Here is a 17,751-nt window from a genome sequence, read left to right as displayed (position 1 = left end):
ATTTAGTTGTACGGAAGAAAATGTGGGGGCAGTGGAAGTGAGTTTGAGCAATACAACCATGAACAAGATGAAATCCAAATAATGGAAATTGAACATATGTATATTCAATTAATATTCATAGATAGATGGTGCTCCGATTTGCCAAATCTGAGCGAAGTGTTACAAGGGATGGAATAGGGTGAGGGTTGAATCCCACCGAAACTGGACAAATCAAATAGGGAAGGTCTTTCACTTTCGAAATGGCGAACAACAGAGAACTCCAATAGGAATTCGTAGTACATAGAAAATAATTTAAAATGCATCCCTACGACTGCCTACAAGCTGTGCTTAAATACTTGTAGGGGAAAACCTTTTTGAGGGTGTACAAAGATAGCCGACGGTGACACTTACCAACGAAAACTAAAATTAAAAAAAGTCTGAGATATATTAAATTAATTGGAACTACAAATACAAATATTAACTTGGGCCCCATATTAATTAATTAAAGTAATTAATTAAAGGTCCTTTTATTATATTATTTAAATTATGGGACTAGTTAATTAATTAAATTAAATTAAATTATTACATTACAAATTGGGGACATTACAAACATTTGCGGCAATAATAAGAAGCTCATATCTTGTTATCTCAATTTGTGTTGTTCTTTGTTTCTGCTGTTTGTTGTGGTATTAAGGGGAGCCCTTCATCATAAAGGCAAGGCATCAGAAGACCCCATAAGGCACTGTAAAAAATGTGACTATTAGGTGGGAGGACAAGACAATCAGGGTTATTGGTTAAAAGCCTTCCCTGCCACCCTTTGAGGGATAACAATTGACTGCTACACAGACTTGGCAAATGAGGAGAAGGCAAGATGGCCCGCCTTGAAGAAAGCATTTGAGGCAGAATTCAAGCTTTTAAGAGACAATGACGAGGTGGTAGCGGAAATGTATAATACTCGACAAGGGAAGAACAAAAGTGTTAAAGTATACCACTGGAGGTTGAAGGAACTGATAGGATAATTTGAAAATAAACCAATAGATGAACTACAGAATTGATGATTCATAGAAGGGTTGAACTCCTTCATTTGAAGAAAGATGAAGGTATTACCTCCATCCACTTCTAAAAAGGCCTGTGATAGAGCTATGAACATAGAGAGCGAGGACAACACTACTAGGAGTAAGAGGAGAAGCAATGATGTCAACAACAAGGTAGAGAGCAAAGAGGAATAAAAATGGTCCAAGCACTCGACAAAGACATGATGCAGATGATGAAAGACATGAAAGCAGAAAAAGAAACTAAAGGAGGCAAAGAGGTATGGTGTACAGAGTGCCATAGTGAGGGATACAAAAAATAATTGTCCAAAAAATTTGTTTTGTGACATTTGCCAGGTAGAGGGACATTCCCTTAAAGAATGTCTATACAACTTGAAAACAAGAAGCGCTTAAGTACTCTTGACTAGAGCACAATCTACACCTACTATAAATCCACCAAGAAACACGAATATTGATGCCTCTACAAGGGGATATCAGAACAATAGAAGAGGAGCCAATACTAACATCAACACACTACGTTGTCGTATCCAGTATGATGGAAAAGGCCGTCGAGTGGTTCCGTGTCGAAGATGTAATGAAGGAGGGCACTTCACACGAGATTGCGAAAATAGTGGAAGTAAGCTATGTAGGTGGTGTAGACCAAGAAACCATGAAGATGTGGATTGTCCCAAAAGGAAGGTTGTGAATATGTTGGAAGTTACAAACTTAGAAGAACAAGTAATGGCAGTCGCTTGCAAGCAAAGAAAACCTAGATCCACAAACAGGAAAGGAACAGTTGACGGAGGCACAAGTGGCGGTGGAGGACGAGCAACGCCATTACCAAGAGGTAATAAATCCTTCCATACGGTCCACATGTGAAACTAACATAATAAGATAGATGATGCAAACTATGGTGGTAGTAAGGATAGCCAACTTACTTGATACTTTGCCTTAATTGAGGGTAGCAATCTCCAAAACCAAGGGAAATAACACTAAACATGAGGAAATTGGAATGAAGGATGACAACAACAAAAGGGAAGAAGTACCAGAGAATCCACGAATGCTTGGACCAACACTATTTGCTGTAGGAATGGGAAGGAGTCCTGCGGTTGTGTAATTTGAAATCATGGGACACAAGTTGACAAACACCATAGTGGATGGAGGATCGGGAATGAAGGTGCTTTCCGAGGAGATCTAGAGAGCGCTAGGTAAACCCACGCTTTGGCCACCTACCTTCCACCTAGCAGGAGCAGATCATCATGGTATCAAACCTTTGGGAACACTAATGGGCCAAAAGGTAATTGTAGGCACAACAAATTTTTCTAGACTTTGTAGTTAGTACGTTGGAGAAGAAGGGGTATAATGCCTTACTAGGAACAAAATGGCTAGTGTCCATTGAAAGTGAAGGGAGGAAATGCACAATTTACTTACAAACCCAGGCAGTTTGTTAAGAATTGGCATTCGACTCGGAATGGAAGGTAGGGATTGTGATGGGAACAAAGAAATAGAACAAGGCAAGGAAGACATCCTAAGACGTGGGAAATTCTCAAAGGATGAGACAAACTCGCTCAGTGGATTATTCCACCAGTAGATGGAGGAATATGAATTATTCCAACTAAGATGCAATATGCTGGAGATTACCAAAATAGAGGAAGAGGACATATATGTAGAGGAATACATGGAGTACAAGGAAGGGACGGTGCTGCAGGATGACATACCCGCGCACCAGTTCCAGGAACACAAGGAAATAAGAGACGAGGACTCCAAAGCAAAACAAGAACCCTTAAACATAGAAAAGTTGAATCTAGAGGACATAGAGGCCATGAACTTGGAAGAATATGGGGCCTCTATAGGACCCCCTCTGAAGATAATAATCAAAACACATGATGTATTTGTGTGTGCGGGAGATGCCTATGTCAATGAGATAGTTGAGAGGGGTGAGAAAGCTGGAGAGAACATATCATATAAAAGAGGAGCAAATGCATTATGGCAAGTAATTCCCAATCCAGCAGAGCCATCGGTTGTTGAAGGAGAAAATCTTACATGGATGACAGCAACAAAGGGAATGATCCGCTCTTTTGGTGGATAATTTTTTTGACTTGGAATACTTGGGGACCTGTTGCAAAAATAAATGTTATGAGACCTTGCTAGGATAGTGTATATGGCAATATATGCTTCGGAGGTAATAGTTTGGAACCAAGAGGAAAGAAGGAAGAAAAGGAAACTTGAATATGAGGAGGGATTTCCAAGGAAATTGAGAAAGGAAGCACAAACGAAAATACTGAGACACAAAAAGGTACGATGTTGGCGTAAGAGGAAAGATTTTTCTGTGAAAAAGGTAAAAACAAGAATAAGGAAGAGAACAAGCACCAAAGGCAACATCATTATTAAAGAAAATGATGACCCCAATACTCCACATAAAAGAATGCAAAATTTAATTTTAAGAGAGGTATCACTCGACTAGCATAAGGAGAAATTACAAATGTATGAATTGTTTGAGGAAGGGGAAGCAAAGTCCGTATGCACACATACAACAAGAAGAGGAAACAAAGAGGCTGCATAGAAGTTGTACGAGTACGAGCAAGCAGAGAAGCCGTACGGAAGATTACAAGGAGGTTGCTGAAAGGTCGTATGAGTACAAGTGAATAGAGAGGTTGTACGCGTTCGAACCATACACAGTAGGGGTGTACACGACAATAAATCTGCCTATATGAGGAGGCCTCTCGTATGCAAGGGGAAGAAGGACGTGTATGTGGCTTGGAGAGGAGAGGTATGAACGTCGCGACGAGGGCTAGAACCCATACATTGGGTGGGCATGCACATGCAGATATCCATAGTAATTGCCGCATTAAATTCATTAAAATAATGGTACAAAAGATTCACAAACAACCTCTATAACCCTAAGGAGAACTCCTTTCAGGAGAAGTATAAAGGCACAAGAGGGGGAAGAAGGAGACCAAATGAAGAGACAAAATGGCCATCGTAAGCAAAAGCCACAAGAACAAGGGAAAGACAAAAGAAGTCTTTGCTGTGAGTATTAGTTTCGAAAGGGTTGTAGGAACCGAATGTAGGCATTGGTGGTAGGGGACAGATGATTCAACATCCCTTGAAGGTTGCTTTGTCATGTCCCCTCTTTTAGCTCAGTCTAGTAGAGACATGTGAGTCAGCTTGTTATGGGGTCTTGTAGGCTGACAGGGCTGGATAGAGACCCAATATGGTTATTCAGTGTTTGGGACTTGATGTTTTGGCAGTTATTGATCAGTTGGGAGACATTCCTTGTTTTTAGGAGGTAGTTCCTACTTTTTAGGAGGTATGATCTTGCCCAGGGTTGGGTCTCCATGAGATTACTCTTTGGGTTCAGTTTCAGAGGGATAGGGCTTGTTTCCTAAATTTTAGGAGCACCCCTAGATTTTAGGGATGAGACTGCCAGTGGATCCTTGATTTCCGACTTCAGTCACAGACAGGTGATAGGACGATTTTATGGTTTGTGATGTCAGTTGGGCATTTTGTGGCTCTTTGGGTTATATTTTTAATATTGCCTAAGTTAGCATTTAAAAATTAACTAAGGCTAAGTTATAGCCATTTTTGAGTAATAAGGGGTTTTTGGCCTCATCTGGATTGCTTATCCCTTGGTGTAATAGTTCGTTGGAAAGGTTTTGAACTTTTCTAAATATTTCTCATTTGACTCAGAGCATTTCGATGAACGAATATCTTTCTATTGGGAAAAAGGTCATTTTTTGGATACTTGACCACTTTAAAAATGAGAAATATATTATTTCATAACCCAATGCCACGTGGAGACACTTTTAGGGTTTGAGCTAAGTTTGGTGGGTTATAAGGAGATGAAGACAAAGTTCGAAGGTATTATTGACATAATATATCTTGTATTTGGGTTTTGGGCTCTGATTGAGCTTTCAGCATTTGGGATGCCAAACCCTCTTGCTTTGCCTATTTGGGATGTAGCCCCCAAAATAGTGGTTTGGATTCTTAGTAGTCAAAAGCATCTTGGAGATTGTGCATCGTTTCTTCAGGGGAACACAGTATTGAGTCAGAGTTCTAACTGGGGTTTAGACATTTTATCCACGTGTGGACACTTTGCAGCTGTACGGCCGCGCTTGGCAGCCATATTCTTTCCCATGTGTAGCACTAGAAGAGCTAGAATTTGGGCGTAACTTCTTTCTGGGCTCATATTTCTCATTCACGCCTTCAGGTTGGCTTTGTCCTTGGTTGTATTCATCTGGATATGATTATAAATCTTCATTTGGTTACTTATTAGGCGTATATTCAAGAAAAACCGCTTGAAGTGACTTTGTTTTAAATGTATCCGGAATACATTTTGAGAACTGGTTCATGTTATTGTACTTCTGTTATTACTTATTGAAAATCATCAAAAATACAAAACAATCAAACACTTGTGCAACTTCTGTCTAGCTCTGCAAGAAAATATTAATAAACAGGGAAAACAAATTTAAAAATATAAATTTACAGCAGATTAGCAGAAGAGATCGATCAGGGATCTTTCATGCTTTGAGAAAAGAAGAAGTAGACAAGATCGTGTTCATGCCCATCTTTGATATGAAGGAATTTGAACTGGTGCTGAGAACTCTGGTACATGGCTATGACAAGAAGGGTCTCAAGTTCGTTATCAAATAGATGCAGGACAATGTGACAGTTTTATACTTACCTAAGGAATTCACGAAAGTATTTGGAGTACCCAATCGATGAGAACAGGTGACCAAACCCCCAAAGATGATTGTAGAGGAAAAGAATTAGTTAGTGGAGTTGGCTTGCAAGGAGAATGTGTTGCGGAAACAATGGGAAAGTATCTGGAGTAACAACAAAGGAATCAAGAAAACCTTCATGAAAAATAATGAATGGATGTGCGTGGTAGACCTGATAAAATGTAAGAGAACAGAGGAAGTAGAACTTCAGATATTTCTATTTGAATGCTTTCTAGGTGAGAGGGGTATTAGGGTAAGATCTACAATTGGCACAGTTACTCTTGGACATAATTAAGGAATTTTTCTTGTTAAAACATAAGAAAAGCTAGATGCCCCACTATGCTATAGCCCTGTTTCTAGAAGCTCTACGCACAAAAATTGCCCCAAAGTACTGGGGAAAGTTCGTCCCATCTAATAGAATAGAGCCACAAAAAACCACTATATTCTACTAGTTGCATTTGGATGCCATGGAAGGAGGAAGCATGGAGCCACCCAGAAAAAGGGCAAGACAAGATATAGTGGAGGAAACACAAGATAGTGATGAAGAGGAATCATCATTAGAGGAACAAGAGGAGTCCAATTGGGATGAGGAGGAAGAGTGTCATACTTAAAGAATAGGCAGAGATGATTCTTTTGTAGATGTAGAAACGGTTCTAGTATTGGAAGGACCACTACTAGGAAGTGGCAACCGAACAGAGGCCAATGTGGTGAGCATACATCGGGAAAAATTGCGTACTTGGAATTTGGTGATTTGTACCCGCACTAGAGGGAAGGGCAATTGCAAGGAGGTAGACCGTACATGTCGTATGGGAGAAGACCGCACGAGTGAAAGAGGACTTACATAACCGTGTACGAACGAGGAACACACATCAAGAGACCGTACAAAGGAGGCTCGCATGGAGAGGAAGGCATTAGGAGGAAGGTCATAAAACAGGTTGTATGGACGTTCATACACGTCCAGAAGAAGGCCGTACAATAGGTTGTACGGATGTCCATACATATTTGGAAGAAGGCAGTACACATGAAGAAGGGGTAGGCCAAACATAGGTGAAGAAAATAGGCACAAAAGAAATAGAGGATATAGGAGTGGAGGAAACAGCTAATGGACCGACCTTTGTGGATTGGGACTCCAAGTGGGTAAACTTTACACCCTCTCAGCTTTCACATATGGCTCATTTTGTTCCGATAGACAATATATCAAGTGCTAAGTTATTGGACTAAAGGTGCACCAAACCCGCAAGTCATACAGTACGGATTTTGACTCCTCAAGGGATCGAGACAAGGAAGCCAATTGCACTATTGGTATTACCTAGAACAATGTTAACAAGTAAAGGAATCATAGCCCCTGCCGTAGCTCCTCTCACCACCTCGGTCACCCCATAGTTAACAAATAGGCTATAGAATCAAGAACACGAATAACAAGATGTTGGGACCCTATTGGCACAACTTCAACTTGGAATGGAGAATATACCACCTCCTTCCCCAAACTTGCTAGGAGAAACAACACCACCTATATAGGAGGATGCACTCTTGTAGTCGTTTAGGGAAGAAGTCATCTAGACAAAGCCAACAACCATAGAAAGCCACCCGAGTTTAGGAAAAGGTGCCCCTCCACATTCTGATGAATGCACTCAAAGGATCTTGGTGGAATTGGAAATCATAACTAAGGCAACACAGGAAACTAGGTAGAAAACCAAGGAGGCAGAGATAACTACCATAGTTTCTCAAGCTGAGTACCTCTTGCAATTCATGAGGATGGGTTTCCATGAAGACTATAAGAGGACATTTACAGAGCAAGGCTGGCCTATTGAGGAGATGGGAGTATAGTTTGAATAGTGGCAAGCATCACAAATAGTGCATTTATACAGGTCATTGGCACCTATTTTATTTGAAATGGAAATAACTTTTGGGCCATTTTTTTTGAATTGCAGAAAGTCACTTGGGACTTGGCTGAAACAAGGGTGATTGGGTAATCCTAACAGAGAAAGTAGAGAAGTTGGAAGCAAAGCTTAGAGGAACATACTACACATGCAGAGCAGCTGGCAGTGTTAGACAAGGATAGAATGAATGCACTAAGGCTACTACAAGGCACGCGTATTAAACAACTTGTAGCAGAACGAGATGTGCATCTACTCAAACAACAATTGGCCCATCTCACAACCTTGACCACTCTAGTTACACCTTCAATTTCAATCTCAGCTCCAAGGATGTCCTCTCATCTCTCTTCCTGAGCTTGTTAGTCGTGTGGAAATGACTTTTTTTTTTGGGGGGGGGGGGGGTGTGTGTATAATGTAGAGGGTAATTTCGTAATAAATTAATTAAGTAGTTATTAGGAAAGTTTTGTACCAAATGTTGCGTTGGTTGGTATGAGTAACCAATTCGAGCATTATATGTAGCATTGAGTGGGAGTAGAAATGGTATGGTAATATTGATGAACATTGGGACTGGTATGTAATTCAATAAAGATATATTTTGCCATTTGTGTCTTGTTCCATTTATTAGAATGAATGTGATGATAATACAGTGAATTATATATTATGATATATATAATTGTGTTTGGCAATATTCTCTACCATATTGGCATAAACAACCACTTGGTTGGGTGGAAGGGGCAAGACGATAATCCCACCTTGCTAAACAGAACTAAGAAGCCGGTGAGACCAATAATACCTTCAAGTAGAGGGTTGATCTGTAGATGTGGTTGAGTTATTGGGGTGATGTCAATAGTGCTGCTTTCTTTGGAGGTATCTCATATCGAAAGAGGGAGTGGATCTGAATCTCTGTCTCTATAAATAGGATCTTTGGGGTCTTACAAAGCTAGGCTGAGAAGGCAAGTAGAAGTGTCTTCTGGTGTTGTCGACAATCTCTAGGGAGAAAGAGGTAATGAGGTGATTCGACAAAGGGCGTAGGAGGCAGTTCAAAGAGTGGTCTGACAAGCAAATAACCTCCTAAAGTTATAGAGCTGCAAATTGCTGATCTGTGTACCTGAAGATGGATGAAATAGAGAGAGACACTTTGAGGAGACAATAAAACCTGCTCTGATCTCGTAATAGATAGGATAATAGAAGATAAAGTGCTTCATCGACTCCACCTCACTAAGAGTCTAAAGATGACAAATTCTATCACCTCTCTACAACAGGTGGTCACACTCGACATAGAGATGATGGGAACTAACTTTGAGAGACCCAAGAGGAGTCCTAAGGGTGTGCTGCCAGTGATGGGAAATATACAAAGGAAGACAATTATACCATTTGGAATCTCCAAAAAGTGCTCAGCATAAAAAACCATCTTCAGTCAAAGCCTCTTGTAAGGGTTGACACAAGTGGTGTTAATGTACTATCTATAGATATTAGCTTTGATGCATCCGTTTAGATCTTACTTGGTGGGGAGAAGGTGGGGAGGGACATCCAAAGATTATTGGAACAAAGGAACATGGTTAATTGAGATCCGGATAGTATGCAAAAGAGAAGTGACCCTAGCAAACCACCAACGAGACCAACTAGGAGTAGAGAAGAGAGCAAGGGACTCATCCAAATAGTAGGCAAGGTATAGATATCTTAGGCGACCCTTTCTAGAGTCAACAAAGCGACAACAACAACGAAGGAACTAGACAAGGTCAAATATGACCTCAAGCATGAATGGGCACGCTCCAGACTGAGTAAGAACAATAATTTTGAGGTGTGGACTATCTGTATTTGATAAACTGTTGAAGGAGGATCTAAACCCATTCAGTGGAGGTCTAATTAGACTCTAGAAGAGAAGGGTTCTAAACCACGTAGCCATAAAGAACCATGGGATGCACAAGACTGTCAAGAAGTGTCATTTTGGATGAGATGTCCTATAAGTGATGTTTGAAGCTCTGTCTCATGAAGAGCAAGGGAACTGAATCCTTTGTAGACATGCGGTTGGATAATGGGCCATAGATTGAACCAAGGACTCCCTAAGTAGGCATAAACTAAAACTATCTCAATCTTGGAAACCCTCAAAAGTGAATAAAGATGGGAAGTCTTAAGGAAATTAAAGACTATTACCTTAGTCTTACCCAAGTTCACAGATAACCATCTCAAGTCACAAAAGGAGGCCAAGCAATCCAATTGTCTTTGAAGGCCCTTAGGGGAGGAGGCCAGAAGAACTGCATCATCTGTGAAGAGTAAGATATGAATTAGTACATGGTGAAGAAGGCAAACATCACTCATAGGAAGGTGATCATATAGAACGTCCTTAGTCTCATCAATATATATCCCAAACATAGTAGGAGTTAGGGGACATCTCTGCTTCACAAGGTGCACTAGAGAGACTTGGGGAGTAGAGGAGGGAGAATTTGGGATGGGCAATCAAATGGTGCTTCTTATAGCGAAGGAAGCGATAGGACAACTGAAAGGAGTGGAAGGAAGGGTGACGGTGGGTGAAGGCGTGGCAAAGGTGAGAGTGAAAATCGTTATAGTGCGCATTGTACTAATGACTCATAGATCAAGAACATCTAGGCTTAGAGTTGGAGGGGACAACTAAGTTAGGTAAGGACAACAAGGTAGCCTCCCAAATAGCAGCAAAGATGTGGGAGAATAAGGTGGGGTTACAGGCAGGGAAGTGGGAGAAGGTGGTGGGGTGTGTTCTCCAAAAGGAGTCGTCTGAAATGAGAGGAAAAAAGCTCAGGGTTGCCTCCATCAAAGTGGAGAAGGGTGCAGGGAAGTGGGGCAAGCAGAAGGAGCTAGGGGGGTGAGGAAATAGGGGAAGGAGGCGACGGAGAGGGAGATTTGGCGTGAGTGATGGAGAGGAGAAAAATAGAGTGGTCGACCAAGTGGAGAGGGGTGATGGAGAACTGGGAGATGAAGGGAATGAAAGATTGGGAGGATAAGACATGATCAATGATGCTGGCCCCACCACAATGAGGTTGACAAGTGAAAGCATGAGATTGTGGGAAGCACTGAATCCCATTCCAGATCACAAGGGCAGATGACTCATAAAGCTGAAGAAGGTGACTGCCGTACTTGGTGAGTGGGCTTGCTAAGTTAGCATTGGATCTATAAATGCTGCAGATTGAGTCAGTAACTTTGTCATGAAGTAGTGTCCGTCAAATTTGCGTATGGGTATTAAAATCCTCAAGAATAAGAATGTCCCCATCAACCAAAAATTGAGAGATGTTAGAAAGATCATTGTACGGGTCTTCATCAATGCTATATTTAATGGCATAGGAGGAAGCAGGGGGGAAGTAATGGATTGCAATAAAAAGGTCCCTGAGATGACACGTAATGCGGTGAATATAGATTCACATGAATATGGATTCACAACCCTATAATGTACAATGAACAATCCATTTACCATTTTTCCTAGCATCAACCACAAGGATCTTTGATTGTTTAAGTTCAAAATAATGCAACTTGGTCAAATCTTCATCAAGATACACCTTAGTAGGTAATAGGAAAAGCTGATGTCTTGCTATGAGGCACAAAGGTGGTCAATAGTGGATTTAAATCGGATAATTAAAGTAGAATCAATGCCAAACCAAGCTTTTTCTAAGACGATCCCTAGAAGATCTAGGTATTTGCCAAGGATGGTTTCAGTAGCCCCATAGGATCTTGTGACAAATGTTGAAGCCCATATGCTTTGAGATTGAGCTCTTTGAATATTTGTGACCTTTCTTCAGTAATTTTGGACTGTACTAGTACCTCAATATCGGTGGGGAGAGGTGAACCATTGTTATTATCACTACAAACCGATGCTCAATATTAAAGTTTCTTATTATTTTTTGCAATGAGTTATTGTGGGAAGATAACAGTTCGATAAGCTTGGTCTTGAGTTCATAAATACCGGATTCATTGGTATTGGTTTTTATGATGTTGGTATTGATTGGGTGACGTAGTTCAGCTTTCTGAATGACCAAATTGGAAACTATAGTGGATAGATCAAAAATTGAGATTTTCAAGGCAACAAAGTCATTTTCAAGCCTCACCAGGCATTTTAGGATAATGTGAATTGCAGCCTTTGAAAGTTTTAGACACTGGTAAGTGGCAAGAAGAGTCGAGCTGACTTGGTCAACAGAAGGGGTAGTTGGGTTTCCATTGGCGAGAGAAGATATTGTCAGACTAGCAGCATAGAGCATAGCAATAACCCACAACCTCGTAGAGCATAAAATTGTAGGAACTAGGTAAATAGGCACGGGGAGTGAAAACAACACAGTGACAACAAGACCACAGACAAAACGATCATCCAACATAACCAGCTTCAACAGAAGCACACAACCCTGCAGGATGAGGAACACCCAAAAATGCCTGAATAAAGAGGATCAAAACCATGGGAAGGAGCAGCTGAAGGTCATCAGCATGAATGCTATATGGTCACAATGAGCAATAAACACAAACAAGTCCAATGATAGGGAGAGAGGGGATGAAGAGTGATGGAATGCGAGCAAACAAGTCAAAAAGCAGATGAAAGAATGACTAATGCAAAGCAAAGCACGATAGGGATGGATGAATAAATACATGATCATGAGCACGAGCGAAGGCAGAGCATGCCTATAATTCTAATCTCTACAATTTATGTAAAGGCAGAGCACAAAGATAACAAAAGTTTATAATCTATGTTCAAGTGAGACTAAGTTCTTGAGAGAGATTTTCTAGTTCAATAGTTCAGAGTCATGGACAATGGTTGACAGAATAGTGAGAAAACTTGTCAAGTATTTGGGAAGATTTTGCTGGTGGAGTTTTTGCAGGGTTATCTCACAAGTTGCTCGAATTGGGAAAAAAGGTAATATAGGTCCAAAAGCACCACAAACTATTGTATTTCACTGACCTCATTGAATTTCCTGATTATCACTTTGTTTTAAAATGTGGTGACTGAAAAATGTGTTTTAAAAATTCCTTTACACTGAAAAATGTTATTGTAGATTGAGAAGTTACCTTTTGTCTGGCCCAAAGTAATTTTTTCTAAGTTGCCATTTTTTGTCTGAGATTTTAAATTTGGGACCTTCCTAGTCCAAAGTTGCAAACTACTTTTGATAGCTTGACATGGAAAATTACAATTTTCTTTCTTTTTAATTTTTTTTCTGAATTGTAGTCATGCTTGGCCGGTTCTGATATTTATTGTGAATATTGTTTATTTATCTGGATCTTATTTTCATTCTAAAATATGCTTGAATTCAATCAAAATTTCACATTTTAACACTTTACTTATTGTATCTGCAGTTTATTGGCACTCCACACTGGATGGCTCCTGAAGTAATTCAGGAGAGCCGATATGATGGAAAGGTAATTTGAATTCCTTATTCCAAAGATAAATGCCCATTATCAATAAATTTGAATGATTTTGAGTGAGAATCCAAAAATTACAAAACAAAAAATGGTCAGCCACATTCCTCTGACATGTGTTTTAGAAATAGCCTATGCAGAATTGTTTCATAAATGCATTTCTGAAGATCAAAGGCATAAATGATGACTATGTTTTTATGCTATAGTTCATTATAAGTTTCTTCTTTTGGTGGCCAAAACAGGACAGCCTATTGTTTGATTAATGCCACTTGTTAATATGTAGCTCAAATTTCCCTTGAAGTTATACTGCTTGTACTCATGGCATGCCATAGGCCCTAGTTATATTGATGCATTTGCCTGAAAAGTGGAATCTGGAACTCTTTTACTTTGGGGAATGTAATTTACATTGTTTCCTTCTGTTCTTTCTATCCAGGTGGATGTATGGGCACTGGGAGTCTCTGCAATTGAGATGGCAGAGGTAAGTATGGAATGAACTGTTGCAGGATGAGTAGGATTTCTCCTATTTCTTGTACTGTTTCAAAGCAATGCTGGAGCCTTTTGTTTGGAAACATTTAATGGATTCTTCAGAGAATGTGAATGCTGTCAAATGTTCTGTTTTTAATATGCATATCTGTTAATTGAACATTGAAACTTACAACTTTAACATCAAATTCAAACAATTATCTAATTTCTTCTTTCAAAATTTGGGTTTACAGGGACTTCCTCCACGATCCAATGTACATCCGATGAGAGTAAGCATTCATCTCAACCCGCTATGAACATTAAATTTCAGGCTGTGTCGTCTTTGTAAATTTGTTTATTTTATATGCATACTGTGCCACATTTTGAAATTAATTCCTGTTTTTAGGCTGCAAATATGTATATAATTATGGCACTTGTATGAAATTTTGCACTGACTAACCCAAAGTGAACCTAACAACAAAAAAACATTTCTGTACTGCCATACTTAAACCTGATTTCAAATCATTAAGGTATATAAACTCAAGTATTTTTATTGTTTCTGTCATGCAATTAATGTTGTGCTAGATTACAATGATCATTGCCCTTTCTGATCCTAATAGTTATCGTCTTTTCTATTCATGGTGTTTAGAACAATGATGCATGGTAAAGTGTCTATTCAAGTTGTTTATGCATTGGCTTAATTCCACTGAATATATTATATTTAAAGTTATAGACCTTGTTGAACTAAAATATGAATTTTAGTTGTCAGATTTCTGACCTTTAGGAATACAACAACAAAATCATAATTTAAACACATTGGAGTGTTCCTTTTGGTAGTTTCCTAAAGTAAATATCCTACTTGGGTATGCCTTATCCATAGAGTCACTATATGCTTGTTGTTGCTGTTTGCAGGTACTTTTCATGATCTCAAGTGAACCAGCGCCCATGCTCGAGGACAAAGAAAAGTGGTGTGTACATACATCTCCATTTAAAGTCAATTAGATGCATTTATTTGGAGTTTTCAAGTTGGTTATTTAATTGGATAGGTTGCAGATTTTGATTATGATGTATTCTAATGCACAAAGGATAAACACAACATGGCGTTCAAGAGATGTGCTTGAAAGCACCCTTCACCATCATGTTAGTTGATTTGTGCACGTGTTGAATAAATGACTACCCATACAACAATTGAGTTCTCAAACTCTTCTATGGCCTCTCCCAAAGTTTAAATTAGGAAGTGTATTTCCATGTGCTTCCCTCAAATCTCTACATAAATAAGAGCCAGCTTGTAATGTCCTCTTTCTAGAGCAGAATTTAATGATAATTAGAATTAAAATTAAATTAAAAAATTAAATAATAAGAAAAAATATATAATTATAATTAATTTCATTTGATAAAAAACACACATTATAATATAATTGATTAAATTATTATTGTAATAATGATAGAATATGATCAAATATAATATAATATTATATCCATAATTACATACACTTTATAAACCTTTTATAAACAAGGGTATGCCCTAATAAGTTTTTGTAAAAGGAGGTATGCCTCCTTAAGCTTTATGTATTCTATATTCTAGACTAGGTCCTTGGCAAGACTAGAGGTTTTCTTCCTTGTTCTTTACTGCTAGTGCTTGCACTGAACAAAGACTATGTATAATTTAATATAATTAATAATTTGTTTTTGGCCTTGGCTTTTTACTGATAATAATAATTATAAAATAATTACATAACAATATATTAAATAATAAGATTCTATAATAATAATATAATATTATTATAATATAAATAAATAAACAACAATAAAAATAAATAAGTAATATCAGGTAATCAAGAGATGTGATTAAGATACCAATCATTAAGATTGAGAAACAAGTAAATATCATTACAATCTGACATATGGAAATGTTAATTCCATTACAAATAGATGTAGCATATTTCAAGGAACTTGGTTGAATAATTGAGTTGCCATCAGATGGGAGATCTTAATCGTCGATCCTTAGCAAATACTGGCACGGGGTTATGTATCACCTTTAAACAAGGATTATTAATAATTAAGTCAACAACAATTACAAGGTAATGATACAATATTTGTTTTAAGAACAGACATGTGACCTGTCTCTTGGAGGTGCCTTTCCTACTTATAAGATAATATAAATGGTCTTCTTCCAATTTAGGGGAGATATATGAACTATAAATTTCTATTACAGACCAATCACGCTATATCATTTACAGAGATGCACCAGTCACCACAATTCTTGTATCACGTGTGGAGATATTGTACATGATGCTCGTGGTCAATGTGCAGGGAATCATGAGAATTGATATGAGATCCGTCAGCAAGCTGTCTTGATCAAATCAACCAGGCAAAGGGTGAAACAAATGAATGATAGAAACTAATATGTCAAGGAAGAACATATTAACGTAATACACAGCTAGCTATCTAGAGATCAAACACATTAGCGATGAGTAACAATTGAATTTGAATCAAATAACAATATCAGCAATGGCTGCAAATGTCAGCCGACTTGATTGTTGTCAGTGATTTTGTACTTTGTAGCCGACATCGTCAGTAAATAGTTTGTAGCGGACATATTGTATGTGGCCGACGGACTCCTTCGGGAAGATTCGGCGGAAAGTATTTATACCCCATTTGGGATCATTGTAAATCATCTTATGAAGTATAATGTAATGTTCTGGCATATGTGAATAATCTAAAGAGTTCTGCTGTTCGTGTTCATTATCTGTGTGCATTTCTTAATTAACCTATGCGGTAAACATTTGGTGCCGTTGCCCAATGGACCTGGAACAAGGGCTGGAATGAAGACTAATGCCGAATCAGCTGAATAAAAATAAGAACAAGGTGAACGACAAAGATGAAATTGGCACAGCTCAGGGTAATTTAATTCTGGCACAGTGGGTAGAGCGTCGAAGGAGATTCCAGAAGATTGCCAACAGAAACAGGAGCGCGGAAGAATTGTTGGAGGAGACTCGACAGCGAGTGGAATTGGTGGAAGAAGCACGGGAGGGAGGAGTTTTTGACTTTGTGTTCGCTGAGGGAAGAGAATCCAGACGGAAGAGCATTGACTTGCACGGCTCGAAGTGCTAAGGGAGCACGAGCGTGGAGTGAACTCTTCGTTCGAGATACACTTCGAATGGGACAACTTCAGAACGGGACAACTTCAGAACATCCTTCTTCACCAAGCTTTGCAATTGTTGAGATCGCTGGTGTGGGAGAGAAAGCCGCCAGTGTGGGAGAGTAGATCGCCAGTGTCGGAGTGCAGACCACCGGTGTGGGAGTGTAGACCGCTGGTGTGGGAGTGCAAAGCCACGGTGTGGGAGTGAATAGCGCCAGTGTTGCAGGACCGAGCAATGCCTGTTTACAAAATCCAGTAGTGATGGCAGGACCAAAAGAAAAGTTGTCGAAGTTTGATGGCGATGGTGCGGCCGACCCCATCCAACATTGCAAGACATGCGAGACAATTTGGAGGGCAAATGGCATAATCGATACAAACGAATGGGTTCAGCAGTTTTCGGCCACCCTACAGGGTGTGGCAATCGACTGGTTTGCTGATGTAGATCCCCAGAACCTAACCACTTGGGATGACCTTAAGAAGGAGTTTACGACATAATTTCAACTACTCCGCGACGACAACGGAATTGTAGTAGAAATATACAATACATGACAAGGAAAAAATGAAATAGTCCGAGTCTATGCCAGGAAGTTGAAGGACTTGATCAACAAAATGGAGAATAAGCCAGCTGATGGATTATAGAAAAGGTGGTTCATTGAAGGTCTACGCTCGAAGTTGTGGAAGAAAATGAAAATTGTGTCGCTGTCTCCATACACAGAAGCATACAACAGAGCACTGAACTTGGAGAGCGAGCAGAGCACGAAAAAGAAGAAGAAGAATAGTTCCTTCGACTCAGATGATGACGAGTCCTCGGGCGAAGATACCAGTGATGATGAAAATAGTAGCAAGAAGGTTCGCGCCCTACAGAAGGACATGATCTGCATGATGGAGTTTAAAAATATGCAGAAGGAGACAAAGAGAAGTGAGCTGTGGTGTACGTAGTGTAAGATCGATGGTCATACTAAAGGATCCTGTCCAAAGAACCAGTTCTATGATATTTGTCAGATCATGGGCCATTCGACAAAGGAATGCCCTTTTAATATGAAAACCAGAGGATCTCTGCAGGTGCTTCTTACACAGGAGGCGTCCCCATCAGGCAGGAACGGAAATGCAAACATTGATGGTGCCACTTCAGGTGTGTATAGGAATAATAGTAGAGGGCAAAACAACAATAA

General features: G+C 39.4%; 1 protein-coding gene across 2 annotated transcripts in view; it reads left to right on the top strand.

The window, feature by feature from the left end:
* Positions 1-17,751, top strand: part of SIK1 (Protein kinase superfamily protein) — a 234,777-nt gene that overhangs the window by 56,074 nt on the left and 160,952 nt on the right. For both annotated transcript variants that reach the window (XM_089820509.1, XM_089820510.1), the window contains exons 7-10: positions 12,913-12,975; positions 13,409-13,453; positions 13,692-13,727; positions 14,350-14,405. In XM_089820509.1, the coding sequence (XP_089676635.1) occupies positions 12,913-12,975; positions 13,409-13,453; positions 13,692-13,727; positions 14,350-14,405 (200 nt within the window). The remainder of the gene's footprint in view (positions 1-12,912; positions 12,976-13,408; positions 13,454-13,691; positions 13,728-14,349; positions 14,406-17,751) is intronic.

Source organism: Cupressus sempervirens, chromosome 3, assembly GCF_028749045.1.
Source record: "Cupressus sempervirens isolate cs-2001-9-10 chromosome 3, ASM2874904v1, whole genome shotgun sequence".
Lineage (NCBI taxonomy): Eukaryota > Viridiplantae > Streptophyta > Pinopsida > Cupressales > Cupressaceae > Cupressus > Cupressus sempervirens.
Note: the sequence above shows the minus strand (reverse complement) of the source record. Positions and strands in the feature narration are given on the sequence as shown.